The sequence below is a fragment of the Lasiosphaeria miniovina genome, assembly GCF_030549165.1.
Source record: "Lasiosphaeria miniovina strain SMH2392-1A chromosome Unknown B0T26scaffold_5, whole genome shotgun sequence".
Taxonomy (NCBI): Eukaryota; Fungi; Ascomycota; class Sordariomycetes; order Sordariales; family Lasiosphaeriaceae; genus Lasiosphaeria; species Lasiosphaeria miniovina.
In genome coordinates this window covers 2,421,280-2,447,278 of record NW_026848224.1, presented here as the reverse complement: position 1 = coordinate 2,447,278, position 25,999 = coordinate 2,421,280, and the positions used below count along the sequence as shown (strand labels likewise).

Sequence of the window (25,999 nt, the reverse complement as noted above, 5' to 3'; positions counted from 1 at the left end):
TGAGAAAGAAAGACACTGAGAACTCAACCGAGAGCAATGTAAGCAAACTACTCCGTACACCTTGAGCCAACTCCCATGATATCTGGGCTATGCAATCTTCTCCTTCCATTTCTTCACTTCCAAGTCAGGCTTGTATGTTACAAACGAGCCAAAAGGATGTATCCGCCCAAGTCCACGCTTGTAACGGGAGAAGACCTAGCTGGCAAGTACCACACCCTTGAGGCTGATTGTAAATGAGACCTCTCGCCTCTTTGGTACAAGCAACACAGGCAAACAGCGCCTAGATCCAAGCACAGGTGTAACAAATAGGGATCAGAAAGCCACCGCTAGCCACCAAAATGCAGAAACTCCCAGCTCCCAGTCGCATCCCCATTACACGCGTCCTATGATTAGCCCCTACTAGGAATAATGAAAGATGAAAGACGAACAGAACCGGCTAAAAAGAAAGACAAAACCACCAGGCTACTATAACACTCGAAGCTCGTTCCAGAGCTGGCGGGGAGAAGCCAATTCCCATGTAAATATAATAATGCTCCCAACACCATGTAGTCCCCGGACAACGCATGGGACTTCGTATAGTATGGGAAATAGACGACAACTCTAGGTTGATGCTTGTATTTGTGTGCGCGTCTTTGTCAGTTGTAGTCGCATGCCAGATGCGTACCACCTGGCGTCTATTGTGGTAGAATCCTCTTTATCTCGTCGTCACTGAGGACAATATCGTGGACCGGCTCTCGCCGGTTCTCGAGTGGCACATACTCGTAGTCGATATATGAGGGGAGGAAGATTTCGGGGTTCCATGCAAAACCCTGGCTAGAGGAGAGGTATGAAATCTAGAAAGCACTTGTGAGTCATAGAGCCCGTAACACAACGAGGGAGGGAATAGTGGTGGACTTACCAGTCGCGCAGGGCCCTCGGGATCGTCGGCGATGTTGATAGTTGTGCACTCTTGCTTGGAGAGCGCTGAGCCTATCGAGGGTTAATAAGTTAGCTCAGGACTAGATACGCATGTGGGCGTCCTCAAACTAGACTAGCATTAACTTACTCAAGAGGCTGGGCCGCCGAGAATGTGGCGTCTTTTGCTTTCCAGCAGAATGAGGACTCTTGGGAGAGATCCCAGGTGTCGTGGGAGAGCTCGAGTATGACGACGACGACGACGACGAGCTTGCATCAGCCTTACCAGACTGTCGAATATGATTGTAGTCCATGGCTGACGGCGACGGAGCAGGAATGACGATAGAGGAAGACATAGTGTCTAGCGACCTAGAAAGAGGCGTGAGAGGTCGAGAGGCACCGAAACGTTTATGTTGTACACTACAAAAGGCGTCAAGCAGGAGGCGGCAAGACGGGAGAAGATGCTGCTACCGACGGGACGTGCGGAGCTGCAAGAGCCGAGGAACCATGAATCCAGGCAAGCAACGGAAGTCTGAACATGGACCCACAAACCAGGTCTGACGATATAGCGGCGGCAGTTTGCCAAGTGTAGAAGTCAGCGGGTGGCCGTGTGGGAGGCTGATGGGCGTCTGTAGAAGGAAGAAGGCCGTTGGGAATGAGTGAGCACAGTACCAGCGGTTGTGAAGGAGGCTGCTGCCGGGTCCCAACGGCAGACCGGCGACACCTCAGCTTGGCTGCGTGAAGCTGGGGCATGGGACTGTAGTACACAGTAAGTTCGGCTGCGTGCACACTGACCTGACCCAAACCAGCCCGCGCCTGCTTGCCTGGGCGTGCAACTGGCAGGCAAGGCAGGGTAAGAAACCTTGCACTGTGTTAACGACGGAATAGGCAAGGTCAGGTCAATCGGAAAGGGCACAGTCGGGCCAACTGAAGCAGCCCCATGGAAGTAACACCAAGGTCGGGTAGCCCTCTTCAGCGCATGTGGCTGTTGGCACCGGGCTGGCCTAGCCTGTCCTGTCTTGTCTTGTCTCGTCTTGTCTTGTCTCGAACCTTACGACACCCGCCGCACTGCGTGGCCGCAATGACAGCAATCGATATCATCCGATTCGGGAGTGTGGGGCACTGGGAGCCCAACGACACCCCGCAATTCACTACTGGCTCTCTGCCTTTCTAACGCAGACACTACTGTGTTGATGCCATTGCATTGACGAGCTACGTGGAAGTGCCGTTGCGCGCCGAGTCCGCCGGATCCCGTTAGCTAGGTAACCTGGCCGAAGCCATGGAGGCATGTAAGGTAAGGTACAATACCTTGGTACGTATACTTACCGACAAAACTTAACCAATACAAGATCTGGTGTCTGCAACCACTCCTACCCGCGAACCGGTATTACGAAAACAGGTCCTAAGGTACTAGTATTGTACACACCTTTCATATATATAGCTTTACCTCCAGCGTCCACAGTCGGTAAGCGATGATCCGTTCCAGGTTGTTGTGGGGGATCTGCCATTTTTAGGGTAGGTATGTACCTAATGCTCCGCGCCCATCGTGTCTAGGACACAAAGTGAATACTCTGGGCCTGAGAACTGGTGAATCCGACCATGGGGATCAACAGTGAATACAAGCCAAGTATATTCGTACATGAATAGGCTGGGCCTCGGCACTGGTAGACTGAAGGATTGGATAGATTATCAATGGGATCGCACACTTTCATAGACGGTACCTCTGTTCTAGCTGATAGTTGTGAGCTGCAGCGAACGTGGAGATTTACGTGGGAACTGCGTCACAGACGATAAATAGGTAGAATACCTGTTATTCGTGACGACTTGTCTCCACTACCAGGTCACACTGAGGCTACCTAATCACAATTATCTACCTTTGTGGAAAGCAACTTGATAAAACCAGCACTGCGAGGAAAAAGGCAAAGGGCAGATCCGTCCAACATCCCACCACCTTGAGTCATTGCTTCGTTTCCCTGTGACCGTTGACGTCGATGACCTCAAGGTTGTCATAAAGCAAGAGCCTTGCTAAGTTTCTTGCTGGCGGACGGCGCGTCATCGGTCTCGCTGGCGGCAGTTGGAGGAGCCTCCAGTGAAGGGTGAAGACTCTTGGAGGGCGACAGCGAGCGGCGGAGGCATCGACTAATCGTTCTCAGCTAGTTATGACCCTTGCGCCGGAAAGGTATTGACTTGACGACACGGTCGAGATGAAACTGCCGGATGCTTGCAACGAATTCGCAATACTTCTCTATCATCTCGTCCGTGTCCTCCTTGGTCGTGCACGTTTCGGCGATGGCTGTTGCGATGTATTTGAGAGGGCGATAGAACACGGGCCCCTGATGATCCGCCGGGTGGATCTTGGCGCCACCTTCCAACAATGCCTGCCATACCGGGGAATAGCGTGCCCCCCATTCCTCCCTGCCATACTTTTCGCTCGGAGCCCAATAATCCTCTAGAGAGTCCCATAGGATACATATCTTACCGCATGGGCGACGTAGGTTGTGATCTTGCACAAATCTATCTACGAGAAGACAAGTGTCCCACCGGAAGGAGATTGGCGATTTCGGAAGCAGACGGTGCGTCAGGGTCGCCGTGAAGAAATTGAAAGAACCCACCCGCGACGGCGACATTCTGTCCTCGGTTCCAATCACCAGGGCAAAGCTTGTCAAAGAATAGCCTTGCCATACTAGTTATTCGTGAGTGCACCATCGCACGCGTCATATCATCGATGATGGCATCAGTATCAACGCCGCCAGTGAGATGGGTAGTAGCCATGGTATCATCGTCGGTGTCCGGCTGCCTGGGGTATATTGCCAATCTTTCCCAACGCTCTTTGAAATGAGCTAATGGGATTCCTGATTTTCTAGTCCAAGAAAACTCACAATCGTCATTCTGCGCGCTGAAACGGAAGTCCTCAGATATAAGGCGAGAGAACCCCGAAGCTCCAAGCACATTAGTAACCGTGCGACAAAACTCGTTATATGTCTTTGTCTGTAACTCGGTAGGCTCCTTAGGTTGGAGGCAGGTATCGTCTGTACCTGGGATTTCCGAACGGCTGCCCTGTTCTTCCGCGCTGCTGTGTCTAAGTAGCGGTGTGGAAGTATCTGAGAGTGCTGAGATAGTAGCTCCAGCAAATACAGATCCGCAAGCTCGCCCTATGCTATTTGACACTGGCCACGAGACTGATTCACCGTCAGGCGTTGCGGCAGCCAGTGTTGTGATATTCAGCTCGGGGGTGATAGCCCAGCCTCCAGAGAAACAGGCTGTTGTGAATAGGGTAACGAATACACCCGGCTCCAGGGCTGCTTTGAGGCGTACGATGCTAAGACCCCTGCGTCGATCGCCATTATCGAGGCACAGGTAATGGCCCTCAATTCCGTGGCAGAATACGATGAGAAGAAGGGAGGATCTGGCCTTCTTAGCGCGGAGCGACGCTTTGCTAACCTCATCGAGAAACCTGTCGATCATCCCCGCAGGCTCGACAAGGGTTATTGGAGTAATATCTGAGTCGAGGAGGTCACGACTCAAGACGACCTTGCGGCCTCGATGGGGGTGACCATGGAGAAAGTCACCGTGCTTCTCTAGCAGCCTCTCTGGCTTGGCAGCTGTGAGCCAGGTTTGATCCGCGACAGAGCTGTTGAGCAGGTAGTTGAGAGCGTAGAAATCGGACAGAAACTATCCATTCTTTTTCTGGTCGCCGGTTTGGACTGTGGGATGGGTCGCTGCGACGACGATGGTATTTTCGTGAATTACCGGGAGAGTATGGGTGAGGAAGGTGTCGGGGTGCGAAGACAACCCCTTGTGCGTGCCACCAGCAACCAGTGGGTTTCGCTCCGCCATTGCAGCGAGTCAGCAACGGTAGGGTGCGCAGTGTAGAGATGGGCAATACCTACGGTGATATCGTCGGCGGCTGGTGGCTGTGGGAGGAACCAGCTGGAGGGATTGACGTTTGTTGGATATAGGAAGCAGGAGATGGTTGTGGGAGGAAGCAGCGGTAGGAATTAATGTCGTTAGGTAGAGAAGTTGGTTTGAGGAGGAGGAATTAGTAATCGGCAGGAAATTGCTACCGTGTGCCTTTTTAAGCTTGTGCTAAGAAAGGGCATGGTGGAAATAAAATACGCTTTTACATGCTAGGGAAAAAGGCTCTTTCCTTACAAAAGCTCCCACACCACTAAAGTTTGATACTCGATTTCGCACGGGGTGGACAATAATCTAGCTCGACGACCTCAAGTTGCGGGGCTTGTTTGTGTGCACTAGCCTGCATATAGGGCGGCGTTGGTTTTGGGCCATACATTACCACCATACCGCTCCGGTGCTCTCTGAGTCAGGCAGCCGCAGCAGCCAATCAAAGTAGGCTTCCAACGAAGCCACCCACCTCAGGCTTCCAAGCAGATGACGAGCCAGTTCAGAACTTAGCGCCAAAATTCGGCACCTGAACTCAACGCGCCGTCAAACCGAACATCACCAAATCCATACTTCGTACTCCGTACAGCTTCCACATCAACTACCAAACTTGGCAAGTTATCGCGATACCGCCCAATTTAGCAAAACGCCTCCGTATCACCTCCGCTACATAATCCCTTTCCCTCTCTTTCCTTCCACACGTCAGCTGCCGCAACATAAAAGGCCTTCAGAATGGGCGACGTTCTTGCGGCCAACCAGGTCCAACTGCACAAGAAGTCGGGCCCATCCACCATCCCCAGCATCGAGCATTTTGAGGGTGTACCAATAGAGGGCGGTGATGACTATGTGACTCTCAAACGGCTGCAGCGGCAGCTGGAGTACATTCAACTACAAGAGGAGTACATCAAGGACGAGCAGAGGTATGCATTGTTTATTGCGTCTTGACCCCGACTAAAGAAGGCGTGCGCTGACCGATCTTGTTTTTTTTCTTTGTAGGAGCTTGAAGCGGGAGCTTGTAAGGGCTCAGGAAGAGATGAAGCGCATCCAGAGCGTCCCTTTGGTTATCGGACAATTTATGGAAGCCATTGACCAAAAGTAAGCTACATGCTTCACACAGCAGTCCATCCCTCTAACTTTAGCTTTAGTACGGGTATTGTCCAATCTAGCACCGGCTCCAACTATGTTGTACGTATCCTATCGACCCTTGACCGCGAGCTCCTCAAGCCATCGTCATCCGTCGCGCTGCATCGTCACTCCAATGCCCTCGTCGATATCCTCCCGCCTGAGGCCGACTCATCGATTGCTATGCTTGGGGTGGATGAGAAGCCCGACGTTACGTATGCCGACGTTGGAGGGCTGGATATGCAAAAGCAAGAGATCCGTGAAGCCGTCGAGCTCCCGTTGACGCACTTCGACCTATATAAACAAATTGGTATCGACCCGCCGCGTGGTGTGCTGCTCTACGGGCCGCCGGGCACAGGCAAAACAATGCTGGTGAAGGCTGTGGCCAACTCGACCACGGCCAATTTCATCCGTGTCGTGGGCTCCGAGTTTGTGCAAAAGTACCTTGGTGAAGGACCACGGATGGTACGCGATGTGTTCCGAATGGCCCGCGAGAACGCGCCCGCCATCATCTTCATTGATGAGATCGATGCCATTGCAACTAAGCGCTTCGACGCCCAGACGGGTGCCGATCGCGAGGTTCAGCGTATTTTGCTGGAGTTGCTCAACCAGATGGATGGCTTTGACCAGACGGCCAACGTCAAGGTCATTATGGCCACGAACCGCGCCGACACGCTCGACCCGGCCCTTCTGCGGCCCGGCCGCCTGGACCGAAAGATTGAGTTCCCAAACCTGCGCGACCGCCGCGAGCGCCGCCTGATCTTTACCACCATTGCAAGCAAGATGAGCCTTGCGCCAGAGGTTGACCTGGATAGCTTGATCGTCCGTAATGACGCACTCAGCGGAGCTGTGATTGCTGCCATCATGCAGGAGGCCGGACTGCGTGCTGTGCGGAAAAACAGGTACAATATCATCCAAGCGGATCTTGAGGATGCGTACAGCAGCCAAGTCAAGGGAACAAGCGACGAGAACAAGTTTGACTTTTACAAGTGAACAAGGGGCAGTTTCGGGCGGGTCGCTCAGTACTTGATTCCATCCTTCTTTTTGATTTTACCGACAAACTTGGTATTCATCGTTGTCTCAACCCTCAGAGATCACGGGAAAATGGCAGAGGGAATACGTGTGGAGGTAATCTCGAAGGAGTGAATGAAGTCGAAGGCTTCACCTACAAGTCCGACCGTATTGTACAGTATCTAGGTAGTATTAGAAACCAGGCGTCATCATCCTTTTAGATTTCCTCTCGAGGATACAGCCATGCATTCTCAGACACGGAATAATATTTTCCTTAGATTTGTTTGCAAGACTTTACGTCGGAGACTTATTTCAAGCTCTCACTCCAAGGTGAAATCTCAGGGCAGATCGCCATTAAAAACACCCATAAATCTTTCAGTTTGTGGAGATGACCTTCACAACTCCATAATGCTTTCAACCAAGATTTTTTCTTGCATCACGATAATTGTTTTGTGGCATAGGCCCAAGGTTACACACACTCACGAATAGGCATGGTTTTTGACATGTATACGCTATGGTAGACCTGCCCGTTTACTTAAAACAATTGAATAAGGCAGTTCTATATCTTCACACATAATACCATTCTCTTCACATTTGGGACAAGGTGTGATTAAAGCCACCAGACACAAAAAAATACTCCTCACAATGCCTTGGGCTTGGGCCCATCCTTCTGTTACTGTATTATATCGTCTCAATGACTGGGGTATATCCTCCTTGTCCTTCCTTTACTTGTTATCATCGAATACTACTTCTGCACCCTCTCTATTTCCAGTCCAAAGAATACAAATCCTCCCTTTATCACTTTTTTACCCGTCATTACTCATTACGCATTATCGTACACGTGCGTCTCGTGTCTAGAAGGGGAAACCCCAGGCCGTCGCAACTGCAGAATGGGCAGGAAAATGTGCTCCATGAGATGCGCGCCGATCCGCAGTGTAGGGCCAAAACCAGGGGCGCCGGTCCGTTATTCAGTTATACATGAAGTTGGGGCGATCGAAAGGGTGGTATGCTGAGATGATCCACGGAGTTGGTTCATGAGCCGAGTACAACCCCCAGTTCGAGCAACAGTCGGACAAACCGTGCGTGTAGTTCGATAAAAAAGTCTGGCAAGCCCACGAGTTCGGCCAGTCCTCGTTGCTTCAGGGCAACTCCAGAGCCCCCAAAACTGTTGCCCATCCGCCTTGATAGACCACCCACGCCACCCATCAAAAAGCTGCTGCCGCTTCCAGCCGAGGTGGGGGGGGCGTGCTCCGATTGGAAACTACCGTAGCCTGGCCCTGGCATGACAGGACTACTTGCCGCCGAGCCGGACGACTCGGCAAGGGTGCGTTCTGCCTCAGCTTCGGCCAGTGTCTGAATCCATGCTGCCATGTCACGAAAGGCAGCGGCCACAAAGCCGAAGGCCTTCATAGCAAGTCGCTCCCGATGTGTGCTGAGTGCTAGGAAGGCGTAGACGCGCTTGTGACCACGAGCATGCACGTCGGGAATCCGAAAGATGTAGGCAGTGGTGTAGCCGGCGGCAGGGTCTCCGAAGAAGATGGGGCCTCCGGACGAGGCGGAGCCAGTGCTGTGTGTTGTGACAAAAGCGGGCGTGATGGGTGACGCACTTGGTGTAGACATGGAACTGCCAGCAGTCGAAGTCCCTGTTGCAGATGCGCGAGGAAGCGTCTCCAATGAGAGGGTGCGCAGGCAGGAGGCCCGTACAATGGAGAAAGATGTCGGCGCAACAGGCTCGTGAGTTGAGGTATAGTCGAGATAGTGAGTGTGAGTGTTTGCGCCGGCAGCAGAGCTGGTGCTCGAGAACGATGCTACTGAGATTGCCGTGTCAGTGCGTCGATGGGACCGCGGCGGGGTTGCCGCCGACTCGTCTTCTGACTGGCTCGACGATGAGGCCTGCGACGTAGCTGGAGAGGCATTGTCAGCCTCCCCATAGACTCGAGCGCACGGCGCTCGTGTCCGTAGCGTGGGGCCGCGTTCTGAACGCGAGTCGGCGCCCGCCTCCCTGCCGCCCTCCTGGCGCCTCGGTAACGTTAGTGCGCAGTTATCGCACGGTCCTGCCCGGCGGGTCACATATTCATCGTAGGTCCTGCGGAAACCAGAGTCGTGGCGAGGCTTCTGCTGCTGTTGTTGCTGCTGCTGCTGGCCCAGCCCTTGGGGTAGCCGGGGACTCTGAGGTGGCGTTTCGACGGCAGAGCCCGAGCCCGAGCCCGAGCCGGCAGCCGGCAGTGCAGCTCGGAGAAGCGCAGCTCGGAAGGTTTGCGCCTCTTGTTCTGATGCAGGGACGGACGAGCTGCGAGGCGACCCGGTGAAATTCATGCGACGGAAGGCTTCAGAGGTGGTGTTGGAGGAAGCTTGGCGTGTTTCCCCAGCAGACGTTGGGGCACTCGTGCGCGGCCTTTCGCCGGCCTCTCGGGCCGTGTATTCAGACAACCGATCGTCCTCAAAGCATGCGCGACAAGGGACGGGAAGTCCTTCAGTGACCATCAGAGGCGTTGGCCCGTGAAGATCACAATAGTGGGCGAGACATAACTGAAGAGTAGAAATTAGCATGGTTATGCTGGGGTAGCCGACGCGTCTCGTTCAACAACGAGCTTCTCGAGGGGGCGGTATTTCCATGTGACATTGATCGGGCTCGGATTAAATAGCTTTAAGATGTGTAACCAGCTGTCTTTTAACTTGGGGGAGGGAAGTAATCAGAAGTGAAGCCGAGGCCCGGGGCAATGAATGCATTGCATCAATGCCCAGAATCTAACCGAGGGTGAACGAGGTGATGAGGTGAAGATTGGCAGGCATGAACCTGGGCGGCTTGGCATAGGAGAAGGGCACCAAACGCCGTTTGAATGAAACAACTGTACGTGGGAATTGTGTAATGTGTTTTGGGCTTCGGGCGCTGCACTGCACTTGGCTAAACGCTCGGCAGTGGCACCGGGGTACTAGGCCCGGCCGGGCTGCGACTGGCCTGGGGCTAGGCTAGAACCGACCACTAATCTAGCCTGGAGACTTTCCTTGTTGGCTGCTCCCCCGATGAGTAATGCTGATCATTGATACTGACGGCGGGGGGCACGCTCCCAAGAAGCCGGCCCTGGTGCGGCTGGCGCAATGTGGTTCTGGTTCTGGTCCTTGCAAGTTGCAAGTTGCAACGTCGTTGGGGGTGAGGGTTTCCCAAGGGCCCTCCCCCATAGGGTAAGACAAGACATGGAAGAAAGAAAGAAACGTGGAAGACACAATGAAAAGAAGTAGGCGGTGAGCGAGGGAGCCGGTTTCCATTGATCGCCATTAGCCAGGCGCTGGACGAGGCAAAAAACACACAGCATGCAGGCCCCAGCCTCCAATCTATGAATGGACACTGCGGCCGGCCAGCATTCATTGTCGCCATCGGGCGAGCATTGGCAACACTGAGGGAGGGGAGGGGGACAACGGGGGTCACTCACAATTAACGTCATGGTTGGGGGGGTGGGGGGGCGCCCATAGGCGCGGGAAGCTGCGGAATAATCCTAGGTAGGGTTTCCAAAAAGTTGAGGGAGGGAGGGGTGGGTGCAGACAGCCAAGTATCGTGACAGTCTTTCTCTGGGAAAAGAAATAATAAACGGAGTACCCTGTGAAGGAGTAAAGCGCGGCCGTTATGTTGCAAACTATTCCAAAATAAAAATTGAATTCGATACGACCAACAACAACGCCGGTTGTTACAGCACCAGCGGCGCGTCGCGGACTGCTTATGCCTGTGCGGTGTGTCTGCCGTGTTTGTGAGAGTCCTTTGTGAGTTCGGTGGATGATGCCCTAGTCGTGAGCTGCTGATTCCAAGCCCAAAACCTTGGCTAGAGGTAAAATCAAATCAGAAACGCTTTGCTCTTTGTTGAGAGCATTTGTGCCTTGGCTTGCCTTGGCTGAATCGGATTGGAATGGAATGCGACAAATTTTGTGTGTCGTCGAGTGTCTCCGTGAGTCCTAGTACTAGTACTATCAAAGACCAGCAAACAAACACCTGGGCTGGCGGGCTGAGCCACTAGTGTTTATTGCTTGCGACAATGAGAAACAGTTACGACTGAGGTTCCAGGATGCTCGAGGTCGTCAAGTCCAGACAGGGAGAGGCCTGTCAACCGACAGGATCAGAAAGCCTCGGCTTGATGGCCTCAACGTCCTGAGGTGGGAATCAGGACCCGTGCCGACAAGGTGTGGATCTAGGGAGGGGGCGGGTCGAGGGCGTCGTCAACCTCGGAAGTGAGCGTCAAAAGACATTGTAACTCGTTCGTTGGCAAGCTTCCGTCCGGCTCCGTCCGAGTTTGGAGGGCCCTTCGTGGTAGGGGCCAGCTTGGACCTGATCGGGCACACAAACAAGTGCGGGTAAGGAAGGTAATGATGGATCTAAAGTTGGGAATGTGTCGAGCCGGCCGCAGATCTCGTGAGATGTAGGTAGGTAGGACTGTACGGGTAAGGGTTATGGGGACGTAGTTAAGTCCATAGACTCTAGACTCCATCCACAGATCGGGTAGGATGCAGGGCTGGTTGCGGCCTCTTTAACAGAATCCTTCTAGAAGGTCGGAGATGAATGAATGGGGTGCTAGCTTCTTCTAAAATTGGGTCGCCGGGCTATCCGCTACCCACACAATAACTAATCCTTGATATCACGGACGGTTGCGGCAACCAGTCCATTTTCCTTCTTTCTTCTCCTGCTTGGACATAAGTCCAGACCAATCAACGATGACATGTTCATGGTTCGCTCACACAACACCACCGCATCGCAGGGAGGGCTCGGGCTGTTTGCATGCGAGGTGGAGGGCCCCGCTCAACTTGAGACGAGACGAACGAAATGTTACCCCGGCGCCTGCAATACCCAGAGAAATAAGTCGGCCCATTTCTTACTCGAGGCACTTTATCGAACTGACAGGGTCAGCGCCCAAGCGTCGGGACGGCGGAGGCTCAGAGATTAGGCGCGCAATGGGAATTGGGGAAGGCGGAGGGAGTCCCTAGAATGGATGGCGCCTTTTCGGCCAGACTATTTTCTTAATTATCACCTAGGGCATGTAGCACTGAATAATTGTACACTACATTGCACACATGCATTTCCATTGCGTTCAAGGCTTGCCGGGTACTGTATGCAACTAGCACGCAGCACCAAAGCTTCAAAGTTGTTAGTGTGAAATTGTCTAGGGAAAGAGAGACAAGGTGCTTCCTACTCAGTACAAGCCCAACGTCTGCTCCCTCGTGGCCTTCCAGCCGGGCATGGGCCCAGCGGGGCTCGTTCCGGAACCGAAGGGATGCCGCTTCAACGACAATTTAGCTCTGCACCCCGCAATACGCCCCCATAATCTGGGCCATTAGGACCTGCACAGCCCAGACAGAACCCCGGGACGTGTGTATGGAGTTTACAGTGCCGCCCATTTCTTCGACCATCCGCGATACGCGATGATCTGTTAGGGGCAGCAAGCAGTGGCCGCTCTGCCATTGTGTCAACCGGTGCTGAGCCCATTTTCTGATATATCCGTTTGGATCTCATTATAAACTCGTGTCGATTGTCAACAGATAAAGACCAACAACAGCAAAATCTCGGACATCCCTTGATCCCATACCACAGAATTTCTAGCGTCTCAATTGGAGCCCACTTACTTGCCCCGTGACGGAATCTTTTTCGGTCTGGGCCCTCGACGGATGCCGTCTTTGCATGTCAGGTGCTCCCGCCTTCCCCCCCGGAATGTAGGAGCTGCTTTACCGGACGGCAGGGAACTTGAGGGTGGGCACCGCGTCGGAACACTTCCGTCTTCCATCCGACAAGACGTGACTCAAGCTCTTTATGTAACCCAAAACTCTGCAACGCTGGTCAACCAGTTCTGGGGTAATAGCTGCCTTTTACTACTACGTAAGTCCTACAGGCAGAGATGAGCCCTATAATAACCGAGTCATGTGACCATGCATATACCACAAGTCACCAGCGGTTTGACTTATCTCCAAACCTGGAACCTAGGTACTATTGCTATGTCCTCGAAGATGGCACTGGCCCCAACGTCCCGGGCCGTGATACCCAGGAGTGAACTGTTCCCTGGAGATCTTACCACAGGATCGGGACTTTGGTCCACGGGGCACCGAACCGCTAGTGTTTGGGGCTAAATAAGAGACAATGTCATCGACAACAGTTTTAGCCACAGCGGACCGACATCCTGAGGGTTCCCACGCATCATCTGTCTGCCCACACACCATGCTGCGTGTTCGGCATCTTTCGCTAACCCCCTTCACAGCGCATGCGTACAGCATGGCTTGCAGCTGATATCCGGGGTACATCATGTAGAGGCCAGGGAGAACTTTCAAAGTGACGCAAGGAAGCGGGCCTGCAACATTAACTGTACACAGGTATTCGTACGTGGGTATTCACTTTGCGTAAAGCCGATTGGGGAGAAATCGTGCTCGAGAGTTAAAGATAACTACCTATGTTCAACACGTAGCTGTATAGAAAAGGCTCGGTAAGTAGGTTAGCTTCTGCCTTGTTCGTTTCTTGCATTCATAGCGATAAATTCTTGAAAGCTCAATGTAAACATTAGGCTGTCAAGCGACGAGCCGCTTTTGTGCGCCACTGCCAAACCTTTCCCCACAGCTCTGCCGCACCGGCCCCATCCGCTCCGTCTGGGCCCCATCTTGGATGGATACATGCCCCTGGTACGGATAGGATACTGTGCGTATTGGGTATCGGTAGTGTAATTGTCCTACCTGGCACATGGCAGCCATGGATGGCACGGGAGAGACCCGAACAAGGAACGCAAGACACAATGCGCTTACTATTGCCCCCCCTCTTATTTGTTCTAGAAGCTCGTCCGGCGGCCCGCCCACTTGGCCCTCGCGTGTGATGAAACTGGCCAAGCCAGGCACATCGCATTCGTACCGACTAGAGAGTGCCACACACACGAGGAAAAACAGCCCCTGTAGGGGGGATGCGAAGTGCAGTACTGCACGTGCATGTAAAGTAAGTGCATGCGCACATAACCCGGGATCCTGTGGCTGCTCCCTCGCCGTCCACAACAATTAAACAATTAATAAGAAGGATCTTAGTTTTCTCCACGTTGGGGCAAAAAAATGAAGACAAGTTAGCTAGTCCGGTATCGCCTTAATTAGGGAAATACAACTGATGTGTGCGCTTGCCACGTGTTCCAGACTCTAGAGTCTAGGACCCGTGGCGGAATACAAGAAGCTATGGAGATATGCATCAATGTTCAAACTACTAGATTTGTTGCCGGGAAGTCGGATAAGGGTAATGGGCTTGGGCCTCGGAATATCAAAGGTTCTACGCGGGCCATTCTAAAGCTCAACTTTCACTCAACTAGTAGACATAAACTGGTCCTGGAGCAGCAGCTGCATACCAGGTATCTACTACTACCAAGCAGGGCGTCATTTCAGGCAAATATGCAACAAACTTGTAGCAAAATAAGTGTGAAAAGAATTCAACTCAAGTCCAACTCTACAATGAGCAAAAGCCCGCCCAAGTTTCTTACAGATTGATACACTGGACTTTAAACAAAGAAACCATCAGCAGAGGATCGTGTCCACCGTCCCTCAACTGCCCTCTCGCATGCTCGCCCGGTAACCAGCGCCGGCAAAAGAGCCTAACGTGCTTCATCAACATCAAGCTTCAGAAACAAGCAAATCGAGAGGCATCGGCGGCAAAAACCCAACGGTCGAGGATGCTGTAATACCAAACCACAGGTAAGGGGAAGGAAGGGGGGTCAATCAAAACGAAAAAAAAAAAAGCATCATGACTGTATGTCTCACCCTCTTGGCTAAGTCCGTCCTTCTCAACTCCCTTTAATATGCAATAGACAAAGAAATAAGAGAGGGGGAAACTGATCGGGTATCTAAAGCCAGGCTTCCTACGCTTATTGTTCCGCTACTTCTCCCATTAACGATAGTGATAGCTGGGAAACCAAAAGTGAATATGCAATGTGAACTAGAGTAAGAGAGGGTGAGGCGTACGAGGGAGGAGGTTGAAAAAAAATATGCAGACCCATGCAACAAGAAAGGAAACAAGGGCAAAACAATAAAATCGGAAAGAAATGTCAGTAAACTCCCCTTTCTTGTCCATCTCATCCGGCCCTGTCCAATACTTTTTCTATGATTTTCCTCTAATATTCCAAAGAGGTGGCTGACGCTAGTGCGAGTTTGCACGATGCTGCAATAGCCACTCCCTGTCCTCTGAGCCTCGTTTTTGTAAAGTTGTGCCGAAAGACGTACAGAGTCGAAAATATTTCTCTTTCCATTTCCGCCATTCAGTGTTTGTCCACATCGTTGTCTGCCGTCACATGTTCCGGGTTCAGTCGGCGATAAAGGGATCGACTTCTAGCCTCTTAGCCGCTCGTTCGCCCATCTCCCCGCTGTTGCTACTACCGCCATACTTGTCCTGCCACAGTTTGCGCAGCACCTGGTAGATGAAAAGATACTGGCTCTCTGCCTGCACCATTGTACGGCGCTGCTCGCGTAGCTGGTTGACAGTGGAGAAGATGAGATCCTCGCCCTGCTCCTCTCTTATCGTCGTTGGTGACGCATTATATTCATCGCCGCTAGCCCCTTTTTCTTGCCCGTCTATCGAATGTCCGGAAATAGGCGACGGTGTAGTAACCCGCTCGTCGTAATGCTCCAGTACCCCAGCGTCCAACTCCCGAATCAGGTGCTCGAGCGCAATGAATGTGCCGCTACGCCCTACCCCGGCACTGCAATGCACAACCCGGGGATTGTGGGGTCCGGCGTTCTTTTCTCGGGAGAGTCGCATTAGTGTAAAAAAACTTTCGAGATCCGGCAGTGCAGGCACTCCAAAGTCGGGCCACTTTTTGTACAAAAAGTGCCATACAATGCGCTCCTCCTCAAAGCTCTGGTCCCCTGCATCTTGAGATGCGATGATGTTGTGCTTTGAAGAAGCCTTGGCATATGCTGTTTCAGACTCTGGCTGCTCGGGCCCCCCCAAAGGCGACTTCATCTTAACATCAAGATCCACATCTGTCTCTCCGGCCTGAGCTGGCTCTGGGGTTGCGCTGCCGCTTCTGTGCCGCTCATTCTCAGCCATCCGAGCCGGGGGGCCGCTGCTTCGCCGATGCACACGAATAACCAGTTTCCGCAACTCGATCGCATCCCCAGCCGGCGTTTCCTCAATGCCCTCGCAGCGCACTGTGGCCCGAAATCCATCGCCGAACTCGTCATGCTGGTTGATTTCAAGTGGGGGGTCACCCTGATGGCGAGGGAAATAAGGAGCGCACTTTTCCGTGTGACCATCGTGTGTCTCTGTTAACATCACTATAACCCCGGGGCTTTCCAGTTGCTCGACTATCATGCGCCATACATGGTCGATAGACGCTTGTTTGGGGCCTTGCATGGCGATGTAGCGGTCAGGCTCTCGCACCTCTCCTGCAGGAGCGTCAGTTGCTGGGCGAGGTGATGGCGTAAGTGTTATCGGGGACGCATTGATGTAGTCGATATGACCGTCGGGGACCCGCAGTTTTATTCGGTTGTTGTGCCATGGCTGTATGTTCATGTACCTGTCCAATGTCTTGAGATGATGACCCGATACGCGTGCCCAGCGGAAATCAGGCGAGGGATTAGTTATTGACTGCACCATGCGGTTGCGTTCGAGCCAAACCAGTTCTACGAATTTGCTCTCGATTTCTACAGAAGAATCAGCCGGCCGATGTTAATTATATACAGCAGGGCAAGCAGAGAGCTACAAGAGAACGGAACTCACGTTGCTCGGTCAGATCAAGAAATGCAGGAATCCTCTGGGGATTCCCAGCCCTTGACTCTTCTTCCCCTGTTGTATCTATCCGAAGCGACAATGGCGAGACTGGGCGATCCGTGGCACTGTCCGGGGCTAAGACGGCGGCGGCGGCGGGCGAGTGCGGCAGCGAGGCAGGCGGCGAGTCACGGGCCCGTTTTCCAGAGGAGCGATGGAAGACTCGGAATGGACTGAGCTTTCGTGCTGTGCGCATTGGAGAAGGGGGCTGGAGATCGGATGGAGAAGGCGTCGCCTTGCTGGTAAGATCAGCTCTGGTAGCAGAAGTAATGATGGCAGGCATGGCGACGTCCTTCTTGCGCCTGAAGCGCGGAAAGTGGTCCATGTCGAAATGGGGTGCCTAGAGTTCGGTGAACTGGGGAACGGATGGAGAGGGTGAGAAGAGGGTGCCAAGGGATACCGCTCTCAGGTCTCTCAGCGTGTCAGTCGTGGTAGTCGTGTATTTTATCCGATCGTGAGGCAAGAGAGTGGCTGTTGAAACAGTGGAGAGGGGTTGCCTGGAAGAGTACCGCGAGGGGAGGATGTGCGGGCGGCTGAGGCGTCAGTCGGTGTGAATAGGCAGATTCTACGATCTTGCCTGGTCAGAAAAGCGATTGAAAGCACCCTCGGGGAAATAGGAGTCTCGAAGGACGGCACGTGCAGACACGCAGTCAACGTTGATGTGCGCGGGCCGATCAGCCTGTAGAAGTACATACCTGCCGGAGGATATTGTTGAGCCAGCTGCAGGCTGACTGTGAAAGGAGATTTTACAAAGAGAAGCTAGGAGAGGTATGAAAAGTCGCGCACTACCAAGTCGAATGTATGGCAGAGGCACCAATTCCGAAATCCCGGTCTTGCGCTGAAGGATTGCACCTGAGGCGCTCTTCTCCGTCTTCAATGGAGCGTTAGATCCATTGCGGTGACGTCTGAGGGCGGAGGGAAAGAGTGAAGACGCCGCCGTAGCGCTAGGTACCTTACCTACTCAGGTCCTGTACAGACAGTGGAGTACCGAGTAATTTACCTCATCAACCGGGCTTTTGGGTATTTCGTGGGAACCTCTCATGAGCGGCCCAGTTAACGTTGCGCTGCTGCACCCCGGGCACAGGAGCCTTTCCCAGTGGTCCCCCGCCTACCGCTTGGCAGGTAAGGTAAGGTACCGCGGCAATCCGTTTGGAAGGTCCCAGACCCTGAACGCACGTCGGCGCGGCCGAATTGGCCGTGCAGCCCTTGGTGTCCGCGTTGGGCGGCGCCGGGAAGGAGCTCGGCGTCAGCTTCAGAGGCCGGAGGAGCTCGCCGCGCACGACGACCTTTGGTGCTCGGCAGACGCCGCCTGCGTCGCCGGTGCAGGTGAAGGGGATTGTGGCCGTCTTCGATGCCCGGTAGTCGGTGCTGTTGTGTCCGCAGGGTTAGCAACGCGAGCTGCACGACAAAATGGACCGCCCTGAAAGCAAGGGGTAGCAACTGGCCAAGCCATACATTCACAGCATGCATAAACGTTGTCAAAAGTCCCTTCCTCTCTTGTGAAAACCCGCGAAATATGGGCGGGCGGTGACTACGGCAGGGTGAATAAAGGTAGGAACCAACCGCATCAACGGCGAGAATGACCGCAAAAGAAAAATGTAATTGAGCCACGGTACTGGTACCACCTGTAGTAATACTCATCTCAACGTTAGGTTAGGTAACCTAAGGTACCTAAGTTACGGTACCAAGGTTCCCATATACCTGGAAATTCGTAGTGCCCAAGGGAAGGAACACTTGGGCTTTTTAGAACACTGAGGTCCTCTTTCTAATCGGATCGGTGAATGCGAAAAGAGGTTACAAATTTCTCCATATTAGATACTGTCTGTGACCACCTAAGGCGCCTTAATTTTGAACATGTCAAGAAATATCTAGAAGCAGAAAGGTTGAGATGAGTGGATTAAAAATTCCGCTACCCATACATAATAGGACATGTGTAGGTACAATAACTTTTTACACATCGTGAACCCACGATATTAATCGATACATCATACACCCAACATAGTCCCAAATCCTCCATGAACGCACGACATCTGCCTCGACTGCGTTTCCGCAGAGATGAACCGCCATGCAGAAATCCCGCTGTGGAATCGCCGATAGTTGCGGACTTAGTCTCATGTTGCAGAGTAGACAGCTGTGACATGACGCCCGCATTCGACCCGCTGCTCCACGCTCGCCTTCCTGCCTACGCCCCCCTCGCCAAGACGAATCGTTGTTCTCGGTGCGAGCTGGAGGCGCTCTCCTTCCACTCCCTTCTTGTTGCTCGTCCCCACATCGCTGCTATCGAGCGGTCGAATATACACTGGCGTGTTCACGTTGCTTCGCTTTCCTGTCCCTAACTGGTAATATTCGTTGAATCCCCACCATAGCGTATCTGCCCCGCTGTTGCTGTCGTACTTGGACGTCTGCTTCGAAGCCAGGAGGGTTGTAACGTTGTCCATGATGGCGCAAGCGTGTGTGCTACCCACCGAGATATAGGCGAGCCGGATCGGCGACAGGCTCTTTATAGCCTCGTTGTACTCGTAGAGATTCGACAGAGCCTTAACCTTGGTCGGGCCCTTGGAGTAGTGCCACCATTTTCCGTTGCCCAGACTGCCTTTAATGCCTTCACCGCAGGCCCACGTATCCGCAACAATCTTGCCCACATCTTGGGTTGGTATGAGCTCTCCGTCGCTGGTTGTCGCTTGCGTTTTGGTTGCATCGACGGTAAAGTAGCTATTCATGCCACCAGCAGCTATCGAGGTCACCTTCGGCAACAGATTCGTACCGCTATAAAGCTTGTTCACGGGTAGACGTGATGGTTTGGCGATATAGGGAGACCCTGGCTCCAGGTCAAACCCGAGCTGGCCGCTAGAGTTATCCCCGAATGAGAACATGCTACCGTCACTGTCCAGAGCAAGAGAGTGAAAGTCGCCGGCGGCAATCGCCTTGATTGGTGAGCCACGAAGGGCTTTTACTTCGTGGGGCTGGTAGTAGGGGCCTTCCGGGCGGGTTTGCCACGTGAGGCCCGATATGCCTAGCTGTCCTTTTGAAGGGAAATCCACGGTGCTCGACGCTGCCGAGAAAACGCGGCCTTTGCATGTCAGGAGCAAGCAATGATCCAACCCACCCGTTATGTCGACAACCTTTTCGCCCCATCCCAGGTTCTGGGGGACGAGGGAGCGGTAGCTCAGGGGAGAGTGCTGGGACCAGAAAGGGACCCAAGACGTGATGATGGGCTTATCGCCCGACTCCTGATCCGCGCGGGAAATAGGGATGGAAAAAACGGACCCGCTAGATGAAAGGGCAATGATGCGGTCCCGCGACAGGGCCAACTTGACGAGATCTTTTCCCTGTAGTGTAACGGCCGGTGTGTTGGTCGTCTTGGAGTATCCCACCCCCCACTGTACCAGGTCACCGGTCTCGGTGATGGCAGCGCCAAAATCACGGTCCAGCTTCAGATCACGCAGGATCTGGCCGTTGAAGTACGGTAGGCGCCTCGGCGTCTTGACAACGGCCTCGTTGGAGTCAGGAGCGACGACCTTGCCGGCATTGGAACCCCAAACATAGACACCGGGCTGCTCCCAGCTTCTCTTTACTTGGTCACGGTTCTCTCCCTTGGACGCGGGATCCTTGCGCGGCGCCTCAAACACAATCTCAGGTCTTTCGGATCGTGGAAGCTCGTCTTTTTTGCCGTCGGAGACGTGAGTGTAAGCCCAGGCAGCGGCGGCACCCAAGGCGGCGACAAAAGCCAGCTTTGCGAGACCGCTGGCACGGCTAGAACGGGGTGGCAGCGGCTTCATGCTCGCACGCCGCACCCATTGCAATGGCAGTGTGTGAGAACGGCGTGCCCGGAGAGCGAGCCGAGATATCATGGGTGAGGCCATGTGGAGGCCGGGGCCGGGGCTGTGGCAGAGGCTGCGAGGCGGATTGGGAACCGCTGAGTCGTCCTGCGAGCACTTGACAAGGTATTGCTTACCCTACGTAGATGGTCTCGCTCATCTTCTGAATCTTCTGACACTAGGTACGTGTGTTGGTATTCGCAGACAAGTGCTATGGATGCGGGTTGGGGCAATAATGAGGTCACCTGTTTTGTTGAGATTACCTAGGATGGAAGCTTTGGCCCACGTCTCTTGAATTGAACTGTTCAAGTGATGAGCGCGGGACGAGAATTGTCTTGGCAGCGTGTGAAGCCTGTCTGTACATATCCGTACATACCTTAAATGGATACATGTACATGCCGTACATACCTCAGGTAATTACCTGGCCCACGGTGGGGGGCAGTTACAGCTCCTTTCCTTACCAAAGGTATTGGATGTGTCCATTTTTGCTGTACAATACCTCATACACACACCAGACTAGTATCCCGTACGAGCATACATACCGTCCATCACCTTACCTCAAGGACCTTGCTTGTCGCTACCACATCTAACAACCTTCGATTCTGGGCCTGAATAATTCGAGGCGCGAAACCCACCGTCCCGCCCGCCCAACATGTACGATGACTCGTGGTATAGCTTTGTACCCGACTTTCAGCAGCCTCGGCGACCGGCTGGCGGTGGTGCGTCGGGTGCTGGACACCGGCGGCGCGAGTCTCTACTGCAACAGCCAAATGTTCGTGATTCCGTGTCGTATTGCGGCTGGTTGTGTAGAGACTGGCTGTGCTGACTTATACCTGAACTGGACGTCGCGCAGGGCACCACAGAGCACCCGGATGCAGTAGACCCTTTGCCCGCTCTTCTCGAGAATGGCGAAGACACAAAATCCCCCCCCAGGCCACCCCGATCCAGAGGGCAAAGTCCTACTCGGACTTCTACGACATCGTAACGGGCGCTCGGCTCTCGGGTGTCGCGCCCAAGAAGAAGCGCGGACAGCGCCGTGGCAACATTGCGTGGGAGGCTCTGGCGGTTCCGCCGCAGCTAGCTCATGCTATGACGGCCGACTGGGGTCAAGATGACGGGGAAGACATCGTCAACGAGAAGCTTCGGAGCGAGTTGCTGCGGGCAAGCCAACAAAAGTACACGTATGTTAAGGAAAGGACTCTGACGCGCCTATTTTCGGCCCTGCTGACCCTTGTGGTTCAGCCTCTACCACGACCAGTTGGCCATGACTGAAAGGCATCTCGGGTCTTTGATAGAAGACGCCAATGGCGCTCTCAAGGTCATCGAGACTCTCTGCCAGTCCTTCCGCGCCGTCGACGACCAGACGAGCTCCTTCCAGTCCCAGTGTGACGACTTACTGACAGAGCAGAAGCGTCTACAGACGTTGGCTAACGACGTCGGTACCGATCTGCACTACTACGCCTATCTCGACACCGTCACAAGGCGCCTCAATGCCCCCGGCGCAGGCCGGCTTGTTGATGACGATGGGTTCGGGGAAGTCTTGTCTAATCTAGACTCATGCATTGCTTTCATGGCACGAAATGTTTGTTTTGGCTGCCTCTCTCGATGCCAGGAAATATTCCTGGAGGCCTTTCGCCTCAGACCAGGGCGCTGACGCAGTGTAGCCCTCATATCGGGATTCTGAGCCGTATCTCGCGCGCTACCAGGCCCTCCTCACAAAAGCACTGCATCTCCTCGACGTTGGTTTCTCGAACCGACTAAACAAAGTGTCGGTCGAAGTTTCTAGGCAGATTGCTGCTACCCAGTCCGAGTCGGCCCGCCACGCCCTCGCCTACGGCCGCTTTGAGGACACCCTTATGGAGTCATACTCGTTGATTCCAAATGTCCAGAGAGTAACGCGTAGCGCTTATGACCAGAATGGCCAGCCTGTCTTGGGGCCAAGTTTCGACACCTATTCGAACACGGTAAATAATCTCTTCCAGGCCTACTGCGCCCTTAGAGATCGGGACCTCAAGCCAATAGTACAGCACGATTTGGATACCTTCAAGACAGAGGCAAAAGAGTCATCGATAGATACGGCAGCCAGAAACTTTGTTAAGCAATGCTTTGAGCGCTCTTATAATGAAGCTGCTCTCTTCCGGAAGGTCTTTTCGATAGACCCGCAGTACTCTACCGATGCCAGGTCTGCGTTTACGGCTCTCAAAGCACACCAGCGGTCACTGGTAACGGGCATGAATATTGCGCCTATTGCTACCACATTGCAGTTGATGCTACAGACGAATGACCTGCGAACCATCTGCAACTTGGTTGGGTGGATGACAAACGAATATCTCCTCCTAGACTACGACGAAGACGAAACAACGTTCACACGTCATTGCCGAGAACTGACGGGAAGACTTCTGACGGAGCACCTGTGGACCTTTACCGATGCATTCTTCGAGGCCGAGATCGCCAAGTCAATTTCGAGGACCGTCGTTGCGCCAGATGCGCTTAGGATCGGGCCCGTGGTCAACGGCGATGGGGCCTCAAATGCCTTTCCAATTGTAAAGCAAGCTGTCGAACTTCTGGTCCTATTCGACCAATCGATGCCAAAGGAGCGATGTGTAAGTCTGGAACATAGTTGGTGCTGGCTATTGCCGCATGGTTCACCTTCTACTGATTGAAGACAACGCTAACGCTTCTCTCTTCTGCAGCAACGCAACAGCCCCGTGGTTTTCAAGTTGGTAAAGGAGTCAATCGCGGCCTTGCAACGCGCTGAAGCACGGATAAAGTCCACCAAAAATGGCACAGATCCCGATCTCTTTATGGTCAAGAATCTTCTTATCCTGAAGAACGAACTGTTATCCTTGGAGATTGGAGACGTGCGCAGTCAGACTGCGGGCTTGCAGCATTTTGGCCAGATCTGGGACACACTACGGCCACATAATCTGATTGGCCTGCTGGCCAGTTTTAGCAACTACATTCCAGGCTCCTCGTTATGGGCTCGGGCAAGCACTCAAACCCCAGCGCTAGGATCTACAACGCCGGGCGGTACAGGCAAATCTAATAACGGCGCTGCCGCCTACGAAATTCAGGACGCCAACGAGCAGCTCGACGAGCTACTGCGCCAAAGTATTTACGCCTTTACCCAGCGATGGGCTGCTACCGTGAATGACGCCCGCGCACGCAAATTTGGCGGGAAGAATCTGGTGAAGATAGAGAGAGAACTGGATGAAATGCTGGACCATGCCTTCAGTAGCCAGCCCGAAGTAGTGGCCAAACTCAAGGAAGCCATACAAATCGAGGTACAGGCACAGAACGAAGCAGGTAAAGAGAAGAGCGGGAGTCGAATGACGCGGAGTTAAGGGGCAGAAGGTTAGGGTACCTTGTGTATTTGGCTGGATGTTCGGGGCGTATGGTTAGATGACTGCCCTTTCGAGTTTTACCAAAGTCATACAGATGGATGTGCTACGGCCAAGTTACCCAGCTTGGTATCCGGGGACTTTTTCAAGAATATCTCATCATCGGTAGCTCTACGTTTTTGAGAAATCACCTTGGATGCCTTGGACTTCCAACGTACAGATTACCTCGGTGTCATAGGTTCTGGATCTTTTCAGTTGGATGTTAGGAATGGTTAAGAATGACATGAGACGACGGCAATGCCGTCTGCAGAAATGGGTCAAGATACGGAGTACCGTATATCTGAATATCTCTAAATCATGAAAGAAAGGCAAGGTTAGTAACGTATTCGTACCTTACCTAAGGTACCTTACGTACCACGGACACAGCGCTGGACCCCCCTCATAGCCGAGGTCGTGGCCCCGGAAGCACGCAATATTTCATAGTTTGATCCGTACGGAGTACTCTGATGTACTGTACATACCATAGGTACCTGGTCGGTCCCATTTCCGTCTCAAACTCGAGCATTTTACCCCACTTGCAAGGGTACTTCTCCGTACCAGGCATGTATACATACATACATACATACCTAACCTTACCCTCCCTCGATACCGCAGCCACAACCAGCTCTCAAGCCCGCAAACGGTGAAGCCCGAACATCGGAGACATCACCAAAACCGACCGAGACCAGACCGCCGTCCTCCGAGACTCGTGCCAAATACCTATACTGTGACAGGTTTTTAACCGACTTCGCTTCGGTGCGTCCCAAAAACAAGACAGTATCGCATCACAAACCCCGATCAATCATACCTTTTGTCTTTCTAGCCGAGTCAAGCGCACAACAAGGCTCACCAGACTGTACACGACGTCGCGGCGGTGACGATCGACGTGGGCCGGTTTGGCTGGCGGGGGACGGGACGGCAACGGGAGCAGTGTTAGGGACACAGCAAAAAACGGCAGGCATAACACACAGATCCAGCAGCATGGCTGACTCGGCGGTCGACATTGATGCTCACGAAGGAGGCGGGGGAGGCGGCGCGCTCCAGACGGCCAAGGACTTATTCTCGGGCGCCGCGGGGGGTATTGCCCAAGTCTTGATAGGTAAGGCACTACGACCAGTTACAGGCCAACTGACTGGGTGACACCGTTCTCGGAGCCGGCAAGCGAGGCAAGGAAGCAGAACTAACTGTCTAACAACTCATTTTGCTACACCATTAGGCCAGCCCTTCGACATTGTCAAGGTGCGCCTGCAGACATCCAACGCATACCCGTCGGCGGCAGCAGCGGCAGCGTCCATTTGGAAGAACGAGGGCCCGCTGGCCTTTTACAAGGGCACGCTGACACCGCTGCTGGGCATCGGAGCCTGTGTGTCAATCCAATTCGGTGCGTTCCACTCGGCACGGCGGTGGCTGGAACAGCGCAAAGCAGGCTTCGTTCCGGGCGTCAGCACGCTTGGCTACGGAGAATACTACGCGGCGGGAGCGTTTGCTGGCGTGGCCAACAGCGTCATCTCGGGGCCCATCGAGCACGTGCGCATTCGCCTTCAGACACAACCGCACGGGGCCGGGCGGCTATACACGGGGCCGTTGGACTGCGTTCGGAAACTCGTGGCGGCCGACGGCGGCGGCGTCATGCGTGGCCTGTACCGGGGTGAGGCCGTGACAGTGATGCGCGAGGCACAAGCGTACGGCGTTTGGTTCTTGGCGTTTGAGTGGCTCATGAACGCCGACGCGGCGCGAAACAAGATCGCGCGCAAGGACGTGCCCAGCTACAAGGTCGCTCTGTACGGTGGGCTGGCTGGTGAGGCTCTCTGGCTGGCCAGTTATCCTTTTGACGTAGTCAAGAGCAAGATGCAGACAGACGGTTTCGGCGCTAATCAGCGCTACAAGACGATGCGCGATTGCTTCTCCCAAACCTGGCGCGCCGAGGGAGCACGTGGCTTCTGGAAGGGCATAGGCCCTACGCTACTACGGGCCATGCCCGTGAGCGCCGGGACCTTCGCCGTCGTGGAGATGACGATGCGGGCCATCAACTGAAGCGAGTTCTATCTAGCTGGGCGACGCGGGCGATTATCCTCAATATGATTCGCATTTGCGTAGGATCGCGAAACCCACGACTA

At 53.7% G+C, this 25,999-nt stretch overlaps 9 protein-coding genes across 9 annotated transcripts; 3 read left to right on the top strand and 6 right to left on the bottom strand.

Moving 5' to 3' along the window:
• Nucleotides 1-674: 674 nt before the first annotated feature.
• B0T26DRAFT_649331 (uncharacterized protein) lies at nt 675-1,208 on the bottom strand (the record flags this gene model as incomplete). The annotated part of the gene is made up of 3 exons (XM_060438079.1): nt 675-833; nt 899-969; nt 1,046-1,208. The coding sequence occupies 3 exons, from the start codon at nt 1,206-1,208 to the stop codon at nt 675-677; spliced, it is 393 nt and encodes a 130-aa protein (XP_060294431.1).
• Nucleotides 1,209-3,047: 1,839 nt separating this feature from the next.
• On the bottom strand, nt 3,048-4,731 carry B0T26DRAFT_677484 (uncharacterized protein; the record flags this gene model as incomplete). Its single annotated transcript, XM_060440106.1, has 6 exons — nt 3,048-3,272; nt 3,374-3,412; nt 3,507-3,577; nt 3,774-3,833; nt 4,083-4,566; nt 4,645-4,731. 6 exons carry the CDS (start codon nt 4,729-4,731, stop codon nt 3,048-3,050), a joined length of 966 nt encoding a protein of 321 aa, XP_060294430.1.
• Nucleotides 4,732-5,147: 416 nt separating this feature from the next.
• Nucleotides 5,148-7,040, top strand: B0T26DRAFT_355757 (26S protease regulatory subunit 6B). Its single transcript, XM_060434582.1, has 3 exons — nt 5,148-5,714; nt 5,791-5,889; nt 5,940-7,040. The coding sequence occupies exons 1-3, from the start codon at nt 5,527-5,529 to the stop codon at nt 6,907-6,909; spliced, it is 1,257 nt and encodes a 418-aa protein (XP_060294429.1). The 5' UTR covers nt 5,148-5,526; the 3' UTR covers nt 6,910-7,040.
• A 647-nt stretch (nt 7,041-7,687) lies between these two features.
• Nucleotides 7,688-9,721, bottom strand: B0T26DRAFT_355806 (vesicle coat protein). Its single transcript, XM_060434583.1, has one exon. It carries the CDS (start codon nt 9,475-9,477, stop codon nt 7,960-7,962), a length of 1,518 nt encoding a protein of 505 aa, XP_060294428.1. The 5' UTR covers nt 9,478-9,721; the 3' UTR covers nt 7,688-7,959.
• A 4,839-nt stretch (nt 9,722-14,560) lies between these two features.
• B0T26DRAFT_355690 (uncharacterized protein) lies at nt 14,561-15,105 on the bottom strand. Its single transcript, XM_060434581.1, has one exon. It carries the CDS (start codon nt 14,992-14,994, stop codon nt 14,713-14,715), a length of 282 nt encoding a protein of 93 aa, XP_060294427.1. The 5' UTR covers nt 14,995-15,105; the 3' UTR covers nt 14,561-14,712.
• Nucleotides 15,106-15,217: 112 nt separating this feature from the next.
• On the bottom strand, nt 15,218-17,009 carry B0T26DRAFT_649138 (protein-tyrosine phosphatase-like protein; the record flags this gene model as incomplete). The annotated part of the gene is made up of 2 exons (XM_060438059.1): nt 15,218-16,560; nt 16,637-17,009. 2 exons carry the CDS (start codon nt 17,007-17,009, stop codon nt 15,218-15,220), a joined length of 1,716 nt encoding a protein of 571 aa, XP_060294426.1.
• A 1,560-nt stretch (nt 17,010-18,569) lies between these two features.
• B0T26DRAFT_803998 (regulator of chromosome condensation 1/beta-lactamase-inhibitor protein II) lies at nt 18,570-20,985 on the bottom strand (the record flags this gene model as incomplete). Its single annotated transcript, XM_060447110.1, has 6 exons — nt 18,570-19,754; nt 19,791-20,437; nt 20,640-20,680; nt 20,789-20,858; nt 20,911-20,923; nt 20,964-20,985. 6 exons carry the CDS (start codon nt 20,983-20,985, stop codon nt 18,796-18,798), a joined length of 1,752 nt encoding a protein of 583 aa, XP_060294425.1. The 3' UTR covers nt 18,570-18,795.
• A 24-nt stretch (nt 20,986-21,009) lies between these two features.
• On the top strand, nt 21,010-24,170 carry B0T26DRAFT_716399 (Sec34-like family-domain-containing protein). Its single transcript, XM_060442269.1, has 5 exons — nt 21,010-21,278; nt 21,356-21,683; nt 21,745-22,084; nt 22,167-23,105; nt 23,196-24,170. Exons 1-5 carry the CDS (start codon nt 21,155-21,157, stop codon nt 23,844-23,846), a joined length of 2,382 nt encoding a protein of 793 aa, XP_060294424.1. The 5' UTR covers nt 21,010-21,154; the 3' UTR covers nt 23,847-24,170.
• Nucleotides 24,171-24,863: 693 nt separating this feature from the next.
• B0T26DRAFT_677478 (mitochondrial carrier domain-containing protein) lies at nt 24,864-25,916 on the top strand (the record flags this gene model as incomplete). The annotated part of the gene is made up of 2 exons (XM_060440105.1): nt 24,864-24,981; nt 25,099-25,916. The coding sequence occupies 2 exons, from the start codon at nt 24,864-24,866 to the stop codon at nt 25,914-25,916; spliced, it is 936 nt and encodes a 311-aa protein (XP_060294423.1).
• Between the last annotated feature and the right edge of the window lie 83 nt (nt 25,917-25,999).

Bases quoted from the DNA above. Each gene is read 5' to 3' on its own strand.
- B0T26DRAFT_355757 (XM_060434582.1), top strand. From the start codon at position 5,527: ATGGGCGACGTTCTTGCGGCCAACCAGGTCCAACTGCACAAGAAGTCG. The intron at 5,715-5,790 runs GTATGCATTGTT...TTTTCTTTGTAG, and splicing joins TACATCAAGGACGAGCAGAG to GAGCTTGAAGCGGGAGCTTG. The intron at 5,890-5,939 runs GTAAGCTACATG...CTTTAGCTTTAG, and splicing joins ATGGAAGCCATTGACCAAAA to TACGGGTATTGTCCAATCTA.
- B0T26DRAFT_355806 (XM_060434583.1), bottom strand. From the start codon at position 9,477: ATGCTAATTTCTACTCTTCAGTTATGTCTCGCCCACTATTGTGATCTT.
- B0T26DRAFT_355690 (XM_060434581.1), bottom strand. From the start codon at position 14,994: ATGAGATGGACAAGAAAGGGGAGTTTACTGACATTTCTTTCCGATTTT.
- B0T26DRAFT_716399 (XM_060442269.1), top strand. From the start codon at position 21,155: ATGTACGATGACTCGTGGTATAGCTTTGTACCCGACTTTCAGCAGCCT. The intron at 21,684-21,744 runs GTATGTTAAGGA...CTTGTGGTTCAG, and splicing joins GCAAGCCAACAAAAGTACAC to CCTCTACCACGACCAGTTGG. The intron at 23,106-23,195 runs GTAAGTCTGGAA...TCTCTTCTGCAG, and splicing joins CGATGCCAAAGGAGCGATGT to CAACGCAACAGCCCCGTGGT.